This window comes from Scyliorhinus canicula, chromosome 19 (assembly GCF_902713615.1).
Source record: "Scyliorhinus canicula chromosome 19, sScyCan1.1, whole genome shotgun sequence".
Classification (NCBI taxonomy): Eukaryota; Metazoa; Chordata; class Chondrichthyes; order Carcharhiniformes; family Scyliorhinidae; genus Scyliorhinus; species Scyliorhinus canicula.
In genome coordinates this window covers 1608232-1629769 of record NC_052164.1, presented here as the reverse complement: position 1 = coordinate 1629769, position 21538 = coordinate 1608232, and the positions used below count along the sequence as shown (strand labels likewise).

The following is a 21538-nucleotide window of genomic DNA, read 5'->3' as shown; positions in this document are numbered from 1 at the left end:
CCTGCAGCAAAAAGCCTGAAGCAAAAGTAAAAAGCTGACAGACAGCCCAGCTCCACCCACTCTCTGACATCACTGCAGTAAGAAACACCCAATTCTTAAAGATACTCTCAATACAGATATTTATATACACACCCATTTATAAACACCCATTTCTTAAAGGTACTCTCACATGACAGTTTCATTTAATGTTTCTGTGCCTGGAAAGGTAAAACATAGTTAGATTTGTGCTGGACAACAATGACTGTATGTGTGGGGGTCGGTTCTGTTCCAACTATGTCTCTATTGTGCTTAGAGAGGGTTACAGAGTGAAGAATACATTTTCCTGCAGAGGTTTGCAGTGTTACTTAGCAACTGGGACCTGCTAAGATAGCAAAGCTTCAAAGTTTTAGTTCAGCTAATTTGGTGGCAGTTGGCGACAGGATCTCAGAGTGAACGTCTCTCAACTCGGCCAGAAGAAAGACTGGACAGGACGGAGCTGCAAAGAAACGGGCTACCGAAGTATAATTTACGGTCCAGGTAACCAGGAAATTGGAATAGAAGAGTGTTTACAATGACTGAAGTTAAGTGAACAGAGAGCAAGATATTGTTCAGAAGAATTCAAGGAAGATTAAACTAAGTGTTCTGAGTTAAAGAGACAATTGTAGTAACCAGCTTTAAAGTGGGACAGCAATCTTCAAGGGTAAATCAAACATCTGATATTTTTTAATACAGTCTGGGAATCGAGAATTATAGCAATTGTGAGCAGTTTGCACAGCAGTCAAGACACAGAAATCCTAATGGCATTGGCGTAAAATCCTGGATTGGATTTGCTGTTAAAAACGGAGCAGAAGCTTTGTTTAAAAGTCTAATTTGGAAAACCTGGTCTAGATTTTGGAAGCAAATTGCTGAGGAAAAGCATAATAATGAGAGAAGATTTTAAAGCATGTTTGTGGCATTGGAGTTTGGAAACTCACAGAAACATAGAAATTAGGAGCAGGAGGCGGCCCTTCGAGCCTGCTCGGCCGTTCATTATGATCGTAGCTGATCATCCATCTCCGTAGCCTGTCCTGTCTTCTCTACCCCCTCTATATCCTTTGATCCTCTTATCCCCTTCACCCCAAGTGCTACATCTAACCATGTCTTGAAAACATACAATGTTTTGAATTCAACTGCTTTCTGTGGTAACAAATTCCATAGGCCGACCACACTCTGGATGAAGAAATTTCTCCTCCCCATAGTCCTAACACTGAGACTGTGACCCCTGGTGTTGGACCCCCCACCATTGGGGACATCCTTCTTGCATCTATCCTGTCCACTCCAATCCCACAAACATGCTTTAAAATCTTCTCTCATTATTATGCTTTTCCTCAGCAATTTGCTTCCAAAATTTTTGAGAGCAAGGTAGTGCCTCCGGTGCCACACGGCTTCCACGATGGCTTGGGCTTCTTTTTCGACCGAGGAGTGTCGCATTTCAGAGGCGGTGAGGGTGCGTGAAAAAAATGCTACTGGCCGGCCTGCCTGCCTGATTGAGGGTAGCGGCAAGGGTGACCTCTGACATGTCGCTCTCCACCTGGAGGGGGACGGACTCATCCACAGCGCGCATTGCGGCTTTGGCGATGTCCGCCTTGATGCAGCTGAAGGCCTGGTAGGCCTCGGCCGCCAGTGGGACGGTGGTGGCCTTGATTATTGGGCGGGCTTTGCCCACATAGTTGGGGACCCACTGGGCGTAATAGGAAAAGAACCCGAGGCACCTTTTCAGGGCCTTGGGGCAGTGGGGAAGGGAGAGTTGCAGGAGGGGGCGCATACGGGGCTGTTTAGCACAGGGCTAAATCGCTGGCTTTGAAAGCAGACTAAGGCAGGCCAGCAGCATGGTTCGATTCCCGTAACAGCCTCCGCGAACAGGCGCCGGAATGTGGCGACTAGGGGCTTTTCACAGTAACTTCATTTGAAGCATACTTGTGACAAGCGATTTTCATTTCATTTCATACGGTCAGGGTCGGGTCCTGCAACCCCATTTTCCACGACGTAGCCGAGGATGGCTAGCCTGGTTGTGCGGAAAACACATTTCTCCTTGTAAGTGAGGTTAAGGGTTTGGGTGGTCTGGAGAACTGGAGAAATTTCTGGAGGTTGGCATAGTGGTCCTGCTGATCATGGCCGCAGATGGTGACGTTGTCCAAGTAAGGAAACGTGGCCCGCAGCCCTTACCGGTCCACCATTTGGTCCATGGTTCTTTGAAAGACCAAGACCCCGTTTGTGACGCCGAAGGGGACCCGGAGGAAGTGGAAGAGGCGGCCGTCTGCCTCAAAGGCCGTGTAGTGGCGGTCCCCCGGGCGGATTGGGAGCTGGTGGTACGCAGACTTCAGATCCACCGTGGAGAGCACCCGGGTGTGCATGATCTGCTTTACCATGTCCGCTATCTGGGGAAGGGGGTACGCATCAAGGTGCGTGTACCGGTTTATGGTTTGGCTGTAATCTACAATCATCCGGTTCTTTTCCCCGGTCCTGACGACCACCACCTGAGCTATCCAGAGGCTATTGCTGGCCTCTATGATCCCCTCCCGCAAGATTCGTTGGACCTCGGACCTGATAAAGGTCCTGTCCTGAATGCTATACCACCTGCTTCTGGTGGCGACTGGCATACAGTCGGCGGTGAGATTTGCGAAGAGTGGAGGAGGGTCGACTTTTAGTGTCGCGAGGCTACATACGGTGAGTGAGAGTAGGGGCCCACCGAATTTCAGAGTTAGACTTGAGGTTACAATAGAAATCCAGTCCCAACAGGAGAGGAGCGCAGAGGTTAGCGAGTGCATATAGCTTAAAATCGGCGTACTCGGCGCCCTGTATTGCTAGGCTTGCGGTAGTGCACCCCCGGATCTGCACCGAGTGCGACCCAGAAGCGAGGGAGATGGTTTGGTGTGCCGGGAAGATTGGGAGCGAGCAGCGTCTTACCATGTCTGAGTGAATAAAGCTCTCCGTGCTCCCGGAGTCGAACAGGCAAGGTGTTTCGTGTCCATTTACCTGGACGGTCATCATGGAGCTCCGGAGGTGTTTGGGTCGCGACTGGTCCAGGGTGACCGCACTGGGTTGCGGGTAGCCGGCGTGGTCGGAGGTGCTGGTGTGGTCCCAAGATGGCTACCCCCGTCGGTCTCACATGTCGGGTGGCGTTGCAGACGGCGGCCCCCGTCGGTCGCACGTGTCGGGCGGTGAGGAAGATAGCGTCCAAGATGGAGGCCCCCACGAGTTGCACGTGGCAGGCCTCGTGTGCGAGGATGGCCAAGATGGCAGCCCCCGTGAGTCGTATACGTTGTGCGGGCTTGAAGATGGCTGCCCCCACGGACAGTACGAGGCCAATGAGGCATCCGGGGGCGGAGCCGGTAGGCAAGCTGCTACACTGCGGAAACTGCGGGCCTGTGAGTCTGAGGGTCGGGCCTGTGATTTTGAGGGTTTGGACCTGGCCATGCAAACCTTAGCAAAATGTCCTTTTTTCCCCGCAGTCGCTGCAGTTCGCATTCCAGGCCGGGCAGCACTGTCTGGGGTGCTGATGCTGGCCGCAGAAGTAGCAGGGTAGCCCCCCCCCCATGTTGGGTGGGCAGCCGCGCGCACAGGCCTGGTGTACTCTTTGGTCGGGGGTCCACGAGGGGGGCGTGTGATCTGACGGAAACGCGTTGAGGCTTTGGAATGCTACTTCTAGGGAGGAGGCTAGCTTTACAGTACCTTCCAGGTCTAGGGCACCCGTCTCGAGTGGGCGCTGTCTCACATAGTTGGACCTGACTCCAGCCACGTAGGCGACCCTGACTGAGAGGCCCATATGTTGAGTGGCCGTAACGGCCTGGTAGTTGCAACTTCGTGCAAGGATTGAGGTCGCATAGGTACTCCTCCAGTGATTCCCCGGGGCTTTGGCGGCGCGTAGTGAGGAGATGCCGCGTGTACATCTCGTTCACTGGCCTTACATATAGGCGCTTCAACATCGCAAGCACGTCTGCGTAGGTGGAAGCTTCCTCGAGTTGAACAGAGATTCAATGGCTCACCCCAGCGTGGAGGAGGCTGTGAGGTAGGCCTCGAAACAGCGGAGCCAGTGCGAAAAAATCCCTTTCGCCTCCGCGGCTTGCGGGTCGAGTCCCAGTCGGTCAGGTTTGAGGGCCGATTCCATTGTGGTGTTGTAGTCGATTAAATTGATGTGACCATCAATTCACACGAAACAAGGAGTAGAAGTAAACTGTGGCTTTAATCGACTAGATCAGTGCCTGCCTGCGACTGCTCTGCTACTGAGAGCCGCTTACAGGGCTGCTGCTCTTTATACCTCCCCACAAGGGGAGGAGCCAGGGGCAGAGCCCACAAAGGCACCAACATGAAACATCACAGGTAATACCTTACAATGGTCCGTAGGTGGAGCCCTCCTGGACAACAGCGTGATCCAGTTACATACATGGTGAATGGTTAATGCAATACATTCACCACACTCCCAATCCCATGCACTTTAATTTTACACTAATCTCTTTTGTGAGACTTTGTCAAAAACCTTCTGAAAGTCCAAATAAACCATATCCACTGGTTCGCAATCATAAACTCTACTAGTTACGTTCTAGAAAAATTCCAGTAGGTTTGTCAAGCATGATTTCCCCTTCAAAAATCCATGCGGACTGGCCAATCCTGTCAGTTTTCAAAATGCTTTGTTATAAAATCTTTGATAATGGATTATTGAATTTTTCCCATTACCGATGTTGGGCTTACTGGTCTATAATTCCCTGTTTTCTCTCTACCTCCCTTTTTAAATAGTAGGGTTACATTAGCGATGCAGGAACGTAGTGTCCTGGAAGGTGACCACCAATGCATCCACTATTTCTAGAGCTACTTTCTTAACTTCTCTGGGAAGTAGATTATCAGACCCTGGGGATTTATCAGCTTTTAATCCCATCAATTTACCCAACATCATTTCTGTACTAATATTGATCTCTTTCAGTGCCTCCCTCTCACTAAACCTTTTTTTCAACATTTCTGATATCTTATTTGTAACCTCATTATTTAGTTACTCAGCCATTTCTTTGCCCGTATTATAAATTCCCATCTTTCTGATTATTTGTCTTTACTAATCTTTGTCTCTTCACCTATCTATAGAATCTTTTACAGTCAGTTTTTAAAAATGTTCCCTGCAAGTTTACTCTTGTACTCTATTTTCCTCTTCTTAATTAATCCCTTGGCCACTTTTGCTGAATTCTAAACTGCTCCCAATCCTCAGACCTCTTGTTTTCCTTAGGCAATTTGTATGCTTATTCCTTGGATTGAATGCTATCTCCCTTGTAAACCATAGATTGGCCACCTTTCCCACTTTACTTTTGTGCACGATAGGAGTAAATAATTGTTGCAGTTCCCCCATGTACTCCTTGAATGATTGCCATTGCCTATCCGCTGTCATCCCTTTGAGTAATGTTTCCCAATCCACCATAGTCGCATAACGTCTTAGATTCCTTTATTAAAATTCAGGACCATAGTCTCAGAATCAACTTTATCACTCGCCATCTTGATGAAAAATTCTATCATATTATGGTCACTCATTCCCAATCTAGCACAACTAGATTGCCAATGATTCCGTTCTCATCATACAGTACCCAGTTAGAATGGCCTGTTCTCTAGTTGTCTGCTCAATGTTTTGGTCCTGAAAACCATTCCGTTAACACTGCAGGAATTCCTCCCATATGGTATTGTGACTAATTCCATTTGCCCAATCTATATGCAGATTAATATCATCAAATGTTCTTTTATCACATGCATCTCCAATTTCCTGTTAATGCCATCCCCAACATCATCACTACAGTTTGAGGGTCTATATACAATGCCCACTAATGTTTTTTGCCCCTTGGTGTTTCTCAGCTTGACCCATTCAGATTCCATATTGTCAGAGCTAATATCCTTCCTCACTATTGCATTAATTTCCTTCTTTAACCAGCAATGCAACCCCAACGCCTTTTCCATTTTTGTCTGTCCATCCGAAATACTGAATACCCCTGGATGCTTAGTTCCAATCCCTTTTTTTGAAATAATTTTAGAGTACCCAATTCTTTTTCTCCAATTAAGGGACAATTTAATGTGGCCAATCCACCTACCCTGCACATCTTTTTGGGATGTGGGGATGAGATCCATGCAGACACTGGGAGAATGTGCAAACTCCACACAGCCAGGTCCTTGGTGGTCGTGAGGCAGCAGTGCTAAGCAGTGGTAAGCAGCACCCTCCCGCCCTTTCAGTTCCCATCCCTAATCACCGTGCAGCCATGTCTCCCTAATCCCTATTATATCATGGGCAGCGCAGCAGCACAAGTGGTTAACACTGTGGCTTCACAGCGCCAGGGTCCCAGGTTCGATTCCCCGCTGTGTCACTGTCTGTGTGGAGTCTGGAAACGAATCTGAGGCCCGCACCTGGTCCAGGTGTTTATTACATGTTTTCCCCACACGTATCTCATACGACACAGTTCCTGTCCTGGCCTTGACTGTCCCTAGTACCCATGTGGGATCATTCTCAATTTCTGACCCATACATTTTCATCCGTGTTGAACTGCCTTTCTGGGCGAGTGTTGTCGTGGCCCCTGCATTGGGCCTCATGGTGTCGCTCTATTCTGCCATCTAAATTCGGGAATAGTAGACTCAGCCAGGTTTGGAGTTGTCTGCCCATGAGTAGCTCCGCCAGTGCTATTCCCATTGTGGTGTGTGGGTTGTTCTCTATTAGTCAAATAGCCAGCGCAACAGTTTGGTGTCCAATGATGCTGCTGACTGTTTCTTCAACCCGACTTTTAACGGTCTGGATGGCTCTCGCCGCCATTCGATGCCGAGTGGCATGGTGCCATCCTTATGTGCTGAATGCCATTCGACATCATAAATTGTGAAGTCCTGGCTGGTGAAAACCGATCCATTATCCAAAACTAACACCTCCGGGATACCATGAGGTGAGAACGAGGTGTGAAGTTTTTCCGATAGTAGTTGTTGAATTTGCAGAGTTCTTTTTGTAGGCGTCCAGCCATTTGGAATGGTCGTATACTATTATAAAAAACATTGAACCCATAAACGGACCTGCAAAAAGCGATATGAAGTCGCCACCACGGTCTACCTGGCCATTTTCATGGGTGCAGCAGGTCTGCCGGTGGCGTCTTCTGCCCTTGTTGGCATTCTTGGCACCGACCTACCAATGCTGCTATGTCTGTGTCCAGGCCCGGCCACCAGACATAGCTTCTAGCCAGCATCTTCATTTTTGAGACTACAGGGTGCCCAGTACGGCTTGACTGCCTTGACTTGGAACTATTACTCGAGACCCCCATAGCATTATCTGCTCTCTTCTGCTCCAGTAAGGATGGAATTCCGCCTGGACTGGTCTTTCCATCTCCAGTTAGCACCATGTGTTTTATTTTTGATAAAACCGGGTCCCTTTGGTCCATAAACAAATGTTTTGTGTGGCCACTGGAAGGGTGCCCAGGAAGTGTAATGTCATCACCGTTTCCTCTATTTTGGGTACTAATGGCGGGGTGTCAGGTAATGGCAGCCTGCTTAGTGCATCAGTGTTTGCCACCCGGGTTCCTGGCTGATGCTCCAGTTGATAGGTACGCCGCCAGTAGTAGGGCCCAGCGTTGGATCCGGGCCGAAGCTATTGATGGTATTGCTTTGTCTTCTTTCAGCAAACCCAGCAATGGCTTGTGGTCTGTAATTATAGTGAATTTCCACCCGAACAAGTACTGGTGAAATTTTTTCACCACGAAAATCACAGCCAGTCCTTCCTTTTCGATTTGGGAGTACTTTCGTTCTGCTGCTGCCAGCATCCTGGAAGCAAACGCTATGGGTCGTTCCTGTCCGTTTTGCCCTCTGTGTGCCAAAACTGCACCAACGCCATATGGAGACGTGTCGCACGTGAGCACCAACTCTTTCCTGGCGCCGTAGTGTGCCAAGACTTTCTGAGGAAAGCTGTTCTTTTATCTTCTTGAAAGCCCTGTCTTGGCGGGCGGACCAATCCCAAGCTTGCCCCTTTTTTAGTAATTGGTGCAGAGGGTCCAAGATGGAAGCTCTGTCCTGTGTGAACTTTCCATAATATGTCGCCAGTCCTAAAAAAAAGACCTTAACTCCTGGATTGTGGTGGGGGCCGGGGCATCTCGTCCTCACCCGATCCTCCAAAGGGTGTAGCTCTGATTTGTCAACCTTGTACCCCAGATAGGTTACTTGAGGTGCTAGGAAAACCCATTTCTCCTCTTTAGGCGCATACCTGCTGCTGAAAACCTCCTAAGGACTTCCTCCAGGTTTTGCAGGTGTTCTGCCTTTGTTTTTCCTGTAATGAGGACGTTGTCCAGGTAAATGGTGACCTGTTGTAGCCCTTGCAATATATTCTCCATTGGCCTCTGGAATATTCCACAAGCTGACGATACCCCGAAGGGTAATCTTGTATACTGAAAAAGGCACTTCAGGGTGTTTAACGTTGAGAATTTTTGGGACTCTTCGTCCAGCTTCAGCTGTAGATATGCGTGGCTCATATCCAGCTTTGAGATTAGGAGTCCTCCAGCCAGCTTTGCATACAAATCATCAATCCGGGGAATTGGCTATTTGTCCAGTTTTGAGTAGCGATTAATCGTTTGTTTGAAATCTCCACAAAGGCGGACTGAGCTGTCCGGCTTAAGGACAGGTACCACGGGTGCCGCCCACTCTGCAAACTGGACCGGTTTTATTATTCCCTCGCACTCCAATTGTTTTATTTCCATATCGACTTTCTACCTTAATGCGAAGGATACTGGTCGGGCCTTGTAGAATTTTGGGTCAGCCTCTGGATCTACATGCAGTGTCACCTCTCTCCCTTTGTTGTTCCGAGCCCTTCTCGGAAAGCCTCTGGGTATTTGCACAGAGTTCGCTCAGATGGCCATTTTCCAGCTGGAAAATGTTTACCCAATCCAGCTGGATTTCTTTTAGCCAGTTTCGGCCCAATAAGCTTGGCCCCACACCTTTCACTACCATTAAAGGCAGCCTAACCAGTTGCTCTCCATAAGCCACAGTTACATGCGTTGTGCTCAACTCTCTCAGTGGTTCCCCTGTGTATGTCCTCAGTTTTGCCGAGGTCTTGGTTAGGGATAAGGGTTGGAGTCCAGTGCAAATTTTATTGAATACTGTTTCCCCCTATCACTGATACAACTGCTCCAGTGTCGACTTCCATCAGTAATGAGGACGTCCATTTAACCTCATGAATAATTTAATGGGTTTTGAGTTCACCATCGTTACACAATTTAGTTGTTCCTCGTCGGAGATAGGTGGGGCTTCTAGGGTGTGCATTCTCCTGTACCCTGGCCGACGTGACCTTCTCCAAGATGATGGTTTTGGGTTTCCATTTCTCCTTTCTGGCTCCGATCTCTGGCAACAACTACAATATTTTGCTGGGCGAAAGGCTGCAGGAGCTGCCGTCTGTCTGGACCTAATTTTCCTTTGCTTGGGAACGGTTCTGCGAGTGGGCCTGGTTAACTTAATAACCGAGTCGTTCCAGAGGGTGGCTATGCAGTTGCCTATCCCCCAGCGGTAGTCCCTGAACTCAGTTTCACTGGTATGGGCATCTACCTCCATCGGAGTACCCTGTAACTCATGCGCTCCGCTTGCCGTTCTTTTCTAAGGACAAAGCCAGCTGCAATGCTTGTTTGCAATCCAGCTCGGCCTCTGTTAACAGACGTTTCTGTATTGCTAAATTATTTATTCCACATACCAAACGGTCTCGGAGCATCTCATTTAGTGTCAGGCCAAATTCGCAAGCCTCTGCTAATTGCCTTAATCTTGTTAAAAGGTTTGTAACTGACTCCCCAGTGTCTCGGAATGCTGAGTAAAACTGGTTCCTTTGCAGGATCAGAGGTGGCTGAGGGTCACAGTACTCTTTTTACTAAGTCCGTCAATTCCTGGAAAGTTTTCGTGTCCGGTGCCTCCAGTAAAGTGAGACTGTGCATAATGGCAAAGGCTGCTGGTCCACATGCGGTCAGCAGAATGTCCCATTGCTTTTCATCCGGAATTATATCATTTGTTCGAAAGAAGTACTTCATCTGCTCTACATATTGGGCCCAGCATCCCACTGCAGGGTCAAAAGAGTCCAACTTTCCGAATAAAGGCATTTTGCCTGTCAGTGGCTTACCCTCAATATGCGGCAGCTGCTGATGAGCAGGTTTCTTCAGGTTGTTACGTTTTCCTCGTCGCCACTGTAATACGTCCACAGAGGCAGAAGTCCCATCACCAGAATTCCTTTTATTTACAAACCCAACAGTTGACCAACCGTGACCATTCTGTCTGCTGTCTACATCGGGAGTGCAGAGGGTCTGACACTCCCTGTTAGTTTCCCATGGCAGGTTGATGGAAAAAGTGATGCTTCGTATGCTTTGTATGGGGTTCAGGGTGTACTATCTAGATGGTTAAAGAAATGGCTGGGCAACAGGAGACAGAGAGTAGTGGTGGAAGGGAGTGTCTCAAAATGGAGAAGGGTGACTAGTGGTGTTCCACAGGGATCCGTGCTCGGACCACTGTTGTATGTGATCTACATAAATGACCCGGAGGAAGGGGTGGGCAAACTACAGCCCGCGTGACGCATGTGGCCCGCCAAAGGTCTTTATGCGGCCCACCAAGTCATTAAAAAAAAAATTTTTTTTTACTGGTATAGGGTGGATACGTTGACTTGAGTAGGGTGATCATTGCTCGGCACAACGTCGAGGGCCGAAGGGCCTGTTCTGTGCTGTACTGTTCTATGTTCTATATACACAAAAAGGGGTTCCCTCATCGGGCCACTAATCAGGGAACTCCTATTCTAATTGGCCAATCTCAAAGGCCTGGCCTATGTCATTACAAATAGAGAGAGAAGTTGAGGCAGGGGTGAGTCAGAAGGACCAGGTAAAGGTGGGGGGAAGGGGGAAAATTCAAAACAAAGTCAATTACATTTTTAAGTTCATGGTGAGAGCAAGAGGTGGCACCAATATAATCATCAATGTACTAGAAAAATAGATTAGGGAGGGGGCCTGAATATAGCTGGGATAATAAATGTTCCACATATCCCACAAAAGGCAGGCATAACTGGGATCATTGCGGGTCCTCATAACAACACCTTCTATTTGTAGAAAGTGAGTGGATTGGAGGAGTGGTTGTTCAGATTGAGAACACGTTCAGCCAGGCAGAGGAGGAGCGTGATTGTGGGTGGGAACTGGTTGGGCCTCCATTTTAAGAAGAAGCGGAAAGCTCTGGGACCGTCCGAGTGGGTATGGAAGTGTACAGGGATTGAGTTGAATTTGAAAATTGAATTAGGTGATCTGAGCAAAGTGACTCTAGTTGGAATTTCTAAATCCATCTTGCTATTCAGCATATGTGTATAGGGTTTACAGGAGTTTACCTGCTTCAGCCCTAAAGATGCAATGACATTACAACTGTTCTTTTATTTAACACAGGCAGAACCATTGAGTTCATTGGCATAACACAAAATCAACAGGAGCAACCTGAACAAATCATAGAAGTTTATGGCAACAGCAACAGACCAGGTAACTAAAAGCAAGAATGGTTGAATCTGATCAATGACTAACACTAGTTATCTTGGTAAGGCAAAACCCAGAAATCAAGGAAACTTAATAACTTAACAAAAAAAATCAAATGTTATCGAGTTAGCTTATAAAATTTTCTTCAGGGAAGGTTTATTATTTACTTTGAGGCAAAGTGGGATAAGAAGACAAGTTTAAATTTATTTGAGGCCAACAATACCCAATCTTCCACCTCTTCAGAAAGTTATTGTAAAAATATTATGATTGTGTCTGATATTGTTAGATGTGATTTAACACTATTCTAATCTATTTACTGGGTTATGGGGATAGGGTGGAGGTGTTGACCTCGGGTAGGGTGCTCTTTCCAAGAGCCGGTGTAGACTCGATGGGCCGAATGGCCTCCTTCTGCACTGTAAATTCTATGATAATCTATGAAACACTGTACATTCTCATGATAACTTTAACAATAAATCTCAATTACTAATCCTTCAGGGAACCTTTACATCAGATGCTGTGAGTGTCTGCCACTGGCTACTACTACTGGCAACAAAACAAAATTGAACTGATTGCATTAAATCCAAGTTGTATTGCTGCCTCAGTGCTTCATATCTCTGTGTGGTGGGGGAGGGGGTGGTGTTGCTGTTTCAGTATCTGGATTGTAAAGCTCCTTCCTTCCATGATTTTGATCCATGGCTGATTAATGGACATGTCATTTTAAGGCAAGCAGCCTTAAATAATAATATTATTATTAACAGTGTTAAAGTGGATGGCACGGTGGCACAGTGGTTAGCACAGCTGCCTCACAGCACCATGGACCCCGGTTGCCTTGGGTCACTGTCTGTGGAGTTTGTAAGTTCTCCCCATGTCTGCGTGGGTTTCCTCCGGGTGCTCCAATTTCCTTCTCCCACAGTCCAAAGATATGCAGGTGAGGTGGATTAGCCATGCTAAATTGCCCCTTAGTATCCAGGGATGTACAGGTTAGGTTATGGGGTAACAGGGATAGGGTGGGGTGAATAGGGGCGTGGACATGGGTAGACGGCTCGTTCGGAGGGCCAGTGGAGCCTCAATGGACTGAATGGCCTCCTTCTGCACTGTAGGAATTCTATGATGGCCTGCATCATTAATTCAAATGGGAGAATCTAGAAGGCCCAGGGGAGAACATTCTGCTAGTCTGCTGGTTTAAACTGGAGCTGCAGACCCGTTGGCACCAGGGAGAGAGATGGGGCCGGGACTCTGTTTGATTGATTGGCTGGTGGCCAATGAATTGGCCCCAAAGCTGTACTCTGCCTGGTAACAGGTGGTGATTATCAAAGTTCCAAGGTTTCAGTTTTGATTCTGGCAGCACAAGAGGCAGAACCAACTCACTCTCTCTCCAGAAGCCGGCTGTGAGTGCTATCTCTCTCTTTAGAAAGCCTGTGGGTGCTGTATTCCTGAAACCACAGAGACCTGGATACAAACTATGAATTGAAAGCAAAGTTTGGACAGAAGTAAAGTGCCTTTCTAGAAAAGCCTGTGAGTATTGCATCTCTAAACTACAGAGAACCTGAATGAATGAATCTACAGAGAAGCTGTAAACCAAAGACTCTGCAAGCTTGCTGTGAAGTTTGATAAAAACCATCATCTGAAACAAAGATTCCTTCTTCCTTTCACTTAGGAATTAGCTTCTAAGTAACCAGTTGTATTTGCTGCATATTTCATGATAGTTCTAACCTAGTGACTGTAGATATTGGGTAGCCAAGGGCAAAGATTTCAGGTATTTTTTAATAAGAATTGACCATGCACTTTCCCAGGGTGTTGGAACAGGATCTGTCTCAGCACCATTTTCAGTGTTTGTTCTGTTGTATCAGTCTTTGCCTTGCGTCATGTCAGACTTTTCCAATATTTATACTGATGTCTCAATGACTGCGGCAATGTATCTGCATCTGTCTCACTCATTGCATTACCATATACCAACATACTGCATTCGTCAGTCGAAAAACAGAAAGTCTTCATAGCCAAGTTAGAGACCTGCCTAAGAATGTTTTCAGAAGTGTGAATAATAATCCATGCAGAAATACAATCTGAGGTTCAATTTCCAGTGTGCATCATGTTAACTGATCTCAGCTGGAACATTTACATATTTGGTCTCAGTATCACTGGGTAATTGTTCTGAATTGCTGCCCAGTACCTTGTGCCAGAAAATGTGTATGTTAAGAGTCTCTGTGAAAATAAAAAAAGCTGAAACAACCTCTGTGATAAGTGAGCCTGTTGATGTCACTGTTTAGGCTCAAACAAGAAAAATGGCCTGCAGGGCTTCAGGACCTATAGAACTGCACTGTGATGTGAATTAGTATCTTTGCTGGACAAGAAGAGACAAGGGAGACTGAGAAATCTTGTAGAGAGATATGGATTATGATATTTTTGAATTTCAGGTGAATTGATCATGTTATACATGCAAACCCGGGCAGCACGGTGAAGCAGTGGTTAGCACTGCTGCCTCACAGCGCCAAAGACCTGGGTTCGATCCAGGTCCCGGGTCACTGTCCGCGTGGAGTTTGCACATTCTCCCCGTGTCTGCGTGGGTCTCGCCCCACAACCCAAAAAGATGTGCAGGGTAGGTGGATTGGCCACACTAAATTGCCCCTGAATTGGAAAAATAAAGAATTGGGTACTCTAAAATTAAAAAGAAAATGTAATCCTACTATACAAATAATGATCATCTTCATTAACTGTTTTGTAGTAAAAGTTTATGTGAAGATGTACCATGACAGCCCAGCTCTTCTCTGTGCAACTCAGGAGCTTTCTGAAAAAGAATTAGTGGATCCATATTTCATATGGGTGGGCCCATCAGGAAGGAATATAAAAGGTGAGATGCATTACTTTTCTTCCAGGGTCAGAACAAACTGGGCACAAGAAGTTAAATGATCTGACAGATAGTTCTGGCATGAAGCAAGATTACCATGCTATGCGGCTACCAGATAGAACATCATCAATTAGCAGAGGTTATTTACGGCTGAAGGGTATAGCAACAATGCCATGGATGTCTAAGTAATTTGTTGATGCTACTGCTTTACCTGGGAAGTAGAGGAAAATGTGGGATCCCACAGTTAAAATTGGTGGTGCTTTAGGAATCAATATTTTGATCACCCGCATAGGATTCCACTCTCCTTGGAATTTTTAACATTAAAGGCTGAGAGGTTGTGACACTAAGGAACTCTTGGAAAATTAACAGATATGGGGACTGGGCAGGAAAGTGGAGATGAGATTGAAGATCAGCCATGATCTTATCAAATGGTGAAGCAGACTGAAAGGGCTCCATAGCCCACTGCTATCCTTATTTTGTACATTCTCCCCATGTCTGCGTGGGCTTCCTCTGGGAGCGCCGGTTTCCTCCCACAGTCCAAAGATCTTTCTGATTAGGTGGATTGGCCATACTAAATTGCCCCTTGGTGTCCAATGGTTAGATGGGGCTATGGGGATAGGGCAGGGGTGTGGGCCTAGTTAGGGTGCTCTTTCAGACGGTCGGTGCAGGCTTGATGGATCAAATGGCCTCCTGCAATATAGGGATTCTATATTCCTACATTCTTATAGAAATAGCTACCTTGTCCTGAATTAGTATTCAGGAGAAATATTGATCACAAAACTGGAGATGCATTTTAAAGATTGGAAACCAAGTTATGACTTTAAACACTTGAGTCATGCCTATCTTTATCATATCTTTTTTTTAAAAGAAATGTTATTCAAATTTTCACAAAATATCAATAACAGAAAATACTAAGAACAGAAAGAACAAAAAAAAATACCCCCCCCCCCCCCTCCATGTATACAAAAAAGAAGAAATAAATTAGCAAAGAACAAATATACACGTCCCTTCAGAGACCTTCCCCCCCCCCCCCCCCCCCCCCCCCCGGGTTGCTGCTGCTGCTGGCCTTCTTCTACCGTTCTGCCAGGAAATCTAGGAATGGTTGCCACCTCCTGAAGAACCCCTGCACTGACCCCCTTAGGGCAAATTTCACCCTCTCCAATTTAATAAACCCCGCCATATCGTTGATCCAGGCCTCCACGCTTGGGGGCCTCGCATCCTTCCACTGAAGAAGAATCCTCCGCCGGGCTACTAGGGACGCAAAGGCCAGAACACCAGCCTCTTTCACCTCCTGCACTCCCGGCTCCACTGCAACCCCAAATATTGCAAGCCCCCAGCCCGGTTTGACCCTGGATCCTACCACCCTCGATACCGTCCTTGCTACACCTTCCAAAATTCCCCCAGCGCTGGGCATGCCCAGAACATATGGGTATACTTTGCTGGGCTCCCTGAGCACCTAATACACCTGTCCTCGCTCCCAAAAAAACGGCTCATCCTTGTCCCGGTCATGTGAGCCCTATGCAGCACCTTAAACTGTATGAGGCTAAGCCTCGCACAAGAAGAGGAGGAGTTCACCCTTCCTAAGGCGTCCGCCCACATCCCCTCCTCAATCTCCTCACCCAGCTCCTCCTCCCATTTATCTTTCAGCTCCTCCATCGAGGCCTCGTCTACCTCCTGCATCACTTGGTACACTTCCGAGATCCTCCCCTCTCCAACCCACACCCCCGAGAGCACCCTGTCCTGAACCCCACACGGTGGCAGCAGAGGGAACTCCGCCACCTGCCGCCTGACAAACGCCCTTACCTGCATGTACCTAAAGGTGTTCCCCGGGGGGAGCCCGAACTTCCCTTCCAGCTCACCCAGGCTTGCAAACTTCCCGTCTACAAACAGGTCCCTCAATCTCCTAACACCTGCCCTGTGCCAACTCAGGAACCCGCCATCAATTCTCCCCGGGACAAACCGGTGGGTCCCCTGTATCGGGAACCCCATCGAGGCCCCCACCTCCCCCCTGTGCTGTCTCCATTGCCCCCAAATTTTGAGGGTAGCCGCCACCACCGGGCTCGTGGTATACCTCGTTGGAGGGAGTGGCAGCGGCGCCGTTACCAGCGCCTCCAGGCTCATGCCCACACAGGATCTCCATCCTCTTCCATGCTGCCCCTTCCCCGTCCATTACCCACTTACGCACCATCGCTGCGTTGGCATCCCAATAATACCCACAGAGGTTGGGCAGCGCCAGCCCCCCCCTATCCCTGCCCCGCTCCAAGAACACCCTTCTCACCCTTGGGGTCCCGTGCGCCCACACAAACCCCGTAATGCTCCTGTTCACCCGCCTGAAAAAGGCCTTCGGGATAAGGATGGGGAGGCACTGGAACAGGAACAGAAATCTCGGGAGCACCGTCATCTTGACTGACTGCACCCTACCCGCCAGAGACAGCGGCAACATGTCCCATCTCTTGAACTCTTCCTCCATTTGATCCACCAGCCTTGTGAGGTTTAGCTTATGCAAGGCCCCCCAGCTCCTGGCCACCTGGACCCCCAAGTACCTGAAACTCCTCTCCGCCCTTTTTAGTGGGAGCCTCTCAATCCCCCCTCCTGGTTCCCCGGGTGTACAACGAACAGCTCGCTCTTCCCCAAGTTGAGCTTGTACCCTGAGAAATCCCCAAACTCCCTGAGAATCCTCATCACCTCCGGCATTCCCCCCACCGGGTCCGCCACGTATAACAATAAGTCATCCGCAGAGAGCGACACTCGGTGTTCCTCCCCACCTCGCACCAGCCCCCTCCAGTTCCTCGACTCCCTCAGCGCCATGGCCAGGGGTTCAATTGCCAGCGCAAAAAGCAGGGGGTCCCTCGGTATAACCGAAAATACTCCGACCTCCTCCTATTCGTGGCCACACTCGCCATCGGGGCCTCATATAACAGCCCCACCCACCTGACAAACCCCTCCCCAAACCAGAACCTTTCCAGCACCTCCTACAAGTACCCCCACTCAACCATATCGAAGGCCTTCTCCGCGTCCAACGCCACCACTATCTCCACCTCCCCTTCTACCGCTGGCATCATTATAACATTCAAGAGCCTCTGTATGATAGTGTTCAGCTGCCTCCCCTTCACAAAACCCGTTTGATCCTCGTGGATAACCTGCGGCACACAGTCCTCTACCTCGTGGTTAAAATCTTCGCCAACAGCTTGGCGTCTACATTTAAGAGTGAGATCGGCATGTATGACCCACACTGCAGGGGATCCTTGTCCCGCTTAAGGATCAAGGAAATCAGCGCCCGAGACATCGTCGGAGGCAGAGCCCCCCCCTTCCCTTGCCTCGTTGAAGGTCCTAACCAACAGGGGGCCCAACAGGTCTGCATACATCTTATAAAATTCGACCGGGAACCAATCCGGCCCCGGCGCCTTCCCCGACTGCATGCTCCCTATCCCTTTGACCAGCTCCTCCAGCTCAACCGGTGCCCCAGTCCCTCCACCTGTCCCTCCTCCACCCTTGGGACTCTCAGCCGGTCCAAAAAGTGCCCCCCCCCCCCCCCCCCCCCCCTCCTCCACTGGGGGCTCGGACCGATACAGTTCCTCATAAAAGTCTCTGAAGACCCCATTAATGTCTACCCCCTTCGTACCACATTTCCTCCCTATCCTTAACTCCACCAATCTCCCTGGCCGCATCCCGCTTGCGGAGCTGGTGCACCAGCATCCTGCTCGCCTTCTCCCCATATTCATACACCGCTCCCTGTGCCTTCCTCCACTGAGCTTCAGCCTTTCTGGTGGTCAACAAGTCGAACTCAGCCTGGAGACTACGCCGCTCGCTCAGCAATCCCTCCTCCGGAGCCTCCGCGTATCTCCTGTCCACCCTCACCATCTCCCCCACCAGTCTCTCCCTCTCTCTGCTCTCTCCTCTCCCTGTGGGCTCGAATGGAGATCAACTCCCCCCTAACCACCGCCTTCAGCGCCTCCCAGACCGTCCCCACTCGGACCTCCCCATTGTCATTGTCCTCCAGGTATCTCTCAATACATCCTCGAACCCTCCCGCCCACCTCCTCGTCCGCAAGCAGCCCCACCTCCAAGCGCCAAAGCGGGCGCTGGTCTCTCTCCGAGGTCCTCAGATCGAGGTCCACCCAGTGCGGGGCATGGTCAGAAATGGCTATCGCCGAATACGCAGCATCCTCCACCCTCGCAATCAGCGCCCTAATCATAATGAAAAAATCAATCCGGGAATAGGCCTTATGCACATGGGAGAAGTATGAAAATTATCTTTATCATATCTTTATAACGAAAACAGTTTGAGTTTTTCAATCCTATATTGATAAAAGCAGGCCCAGGGGCTGCTCTGTAATATTTCTGTCGTCTTGATCTTAGGCTGAGTGAAATAATTCAGTTATACCAGACCATGCACAAACCTGATCATAAACCATAATCTTCTGTTTTGGGATATAGAGCTGTACATTTGATTCCATTGTATTTATTCAAAATCCATACCTCTCAGCCTCCATGACTTTAGGTTAGAAAACCCTCGGGTTTACTATTCTTTTATCATAAGAACTAGGCGCAGGAGTATTCCATATGGCCCCTCGAGCCTGCTCCACCATTCAGTGAGATCATGGCTGATCTTTTGTGGACTCAGCTCCACTTTCCGGCCCGACCACCAATAACCCTTTATTCCTTTATTCTTCAAAAAACTATCTATCTTTATCTTGAAAACATTTAATGAAGGAGCCTCAACTGCTTCACGGGGCAAGGAATTCCATAGATTCACAACCCTTTGGGTGAAGAAGTTCCTTCTAAACTCAGTCCTAAATCTACTTCCCCTTATTTTGAGGCTATGCCCCCTAGTTCTGCTGTCACCCGCCAGTGGAAACAACCTGCCCGCATCTATCCTATCTACTCCCTCCATAATTTTATATGTTTTTATAAGATCCCCCCATATCCTTCTAAATTCTAACGAGTACAGTCCCAGTCTACTCAACCTCTCCTCGTAATCCAACCCCCTCAACTCTGGGATTAACCTAGTGAACCTCCTCTGCACACCCTCCAGTGCCAGTACGTCCTTTCCCGCATAAGGTGACCAAAACTGAACACAATACTCCAGGCGTGGCCTCACTAACATCTTATACAGTTGCAGCATAACCTCCCTAGTCTTAAACTCCATCCCACTAGCAATGAAGGACAAAACTCAATTTGCCTTCTTTATCACCTGTTACACCTGTAAACCAACTTTTTGCAACTCATGCACTAGCATACCCAGGTCTCTGCATGGCGGCATGTTTTAATATTTTATCATTTAAATAATAATCCCTTTTTCTGTTATTCCTACCAAAATGAATAATCTCACATTTGTCAACATTGTATTCCATCTGCCAGACCCGAGCCCATTCACTTAAACTATCCAAATCCCTCTGTAGACTTCCAGTATCCTCTGCACTTTTCACTTTACCACTGATCTTAGTGTCATCTGCAAACTTGGACACATTGCACTTGGTCCCCAACTCCAAATCATCTGTGTAAATTGTGAACAATTGTGGGCCCAACACGGATCCCTGAGGGACACCACTAGCTACTGATTGCCAACCAGAGAAATACCCATTAATCCCCACTCTTTGCTTTCTATTAATTAACCAATCCTCTATCCATGCTACTACTTTACCCTTAATGCCATGCATCTTTATCTAATGCAGCAACCTTTTGTGTGGCACCTTGTCAAAAGCTTTCTGGAAATCCAGATACACCACATCCATTGGCTCCCTGTTGTCCCTGTTTGGCAGACTCGAGTTAAAGTCTACTAAGCGGGGTGTTTCTTGGCACCTGCAGTGATGGGTAATACCCTGCTATTCAATGGCACTTGGCCATTTTTTTTTGGCCTTTGGGGAGATTCCGCCGAGATGACTCTTAGAGGGATTGGGAAAAGCCCCTCACAAATCGGGGTGCTATTTTGGAAGGCTGCCTGATCTCTTCCTCCCCCCCCCCCCAACCTCCCATTTTTGGAACAACACCCCCTTACCCCAACCTTAGGAAACACCCTCCCCCTCTCTGGGGCCAAACCCTGGATGTGGCACCTGGGCACCCTGGTAGAGCCAGCTGCGAACCCTGGCAGTGCCACCCTGCCCTGTCTCCAATCACCCAATGGCATGGGAGACACCCCCCACAGGTGCTGTTATGCCTGGTCCACGTTTGTGTGGACCAGTACTAAATGGTGCCCTAGCGAGATGTCCCAGGCGTGGCTGAATGGCTCACTTAAATATGCAGATCTGGATCTCACCCAGCGAGGGCGTGCTCCAGATCGTGCTGGGCGGAGTGAGTCGAGTGACTCGTGATCAGCAATGCGCGGAGCCCAGTTCACCTGTTGCGCCCAGATTCGCACTGAGTGGCAGCACGCTAGCTGAATTCCGCCCAACATTTCAAGTCCGTATGGCTCTTCAAAGCAAAAGTCCTGTCTCCAATCAATTAAGACTTCACATCAGACAGCTGTAGGCTTGCTGTGATGGCATGAGTTCCCCACCCATATTTCAGTTAGCAGAGTGGGAACCCTACCATTGGAAAATCCTGCCCCAAGCCACGGCAGGAAAATGCCAAGAATCGTGAATCATGGCACCCTCAAGTGGTCAAAAAATGTACAACAATCTTGTCATTTGTGTCATTCAAGGATATAAAATCAGGGAGGAACTTTTAAAAGCTATGCACAGTATTTATACAAGACAGTAATAACCACTACCTGTATTTAGCATGTTTCACATCGAAAAATATCCCAAACTCTAATGGAGGAGTTCATTAGGATAGTACGGTTAGATTTTGAGTAGGTTTCTAAGGAGGGGGAGTAGTATCAGGTGAAGAGAAATCCAGAGCAGAAAGTAGTGGGACCAGTGGTGGAGCAGAGAAGGGGGTCAGTTAACCAGTGGAAAGTGTGGATCAGTGGTTCTTAATTATTTCATCCGATGTCCACCTCAGAAGGTCAAAGGATCCATGGACCTGACACCTTCCAGTCCTACCCCAATCACTTTCCCTTGCCACAGCAAAAACAACTCAGCAGAATTAATAGACACTTGTAAAAACTGTAAATATTTCACTGCTTTACCACTACTGAATAATATATTTATTTGATTAACCATATCAAGAAATTACTATTTCATGCAAGAAACATCAAGTATATATGTTTTCTTATTATAAACATTAATACTACAAGGGAGCGCATTCATTTGAAACATTCTAAAGAGTTATAA

General features: G+C 48.1%; 1 protein-coding gene across 2 annotated transcripts in view; it reads left to right on the top strand.

The window, feature by feature from the left end:
* LOC119954349 (zona pellucida-binding protein 2-like) overlaps positions 1-21538 on the top strand; it is a 95796-nt gene that overhangs the window by 14674 nt on the left and 59584 nt on the right. The window contains exons 2-3 of one of the 2 annotated variants that reach the window (XM_038779522.1): positions 11397-11486; positions 14203-14328. In XM_038779522.1, coding sequence (XP_038635450.1) covers positions 11397-11486; positions 14203-14328 — 216 coding nt within the window. The remainder of the gene's footprint in view (positions 1-11396; positions 11487-14202; positions 14329-21538) is intronic. The other variant, XM_038779523.1, reaches the window with a different exon arrangement.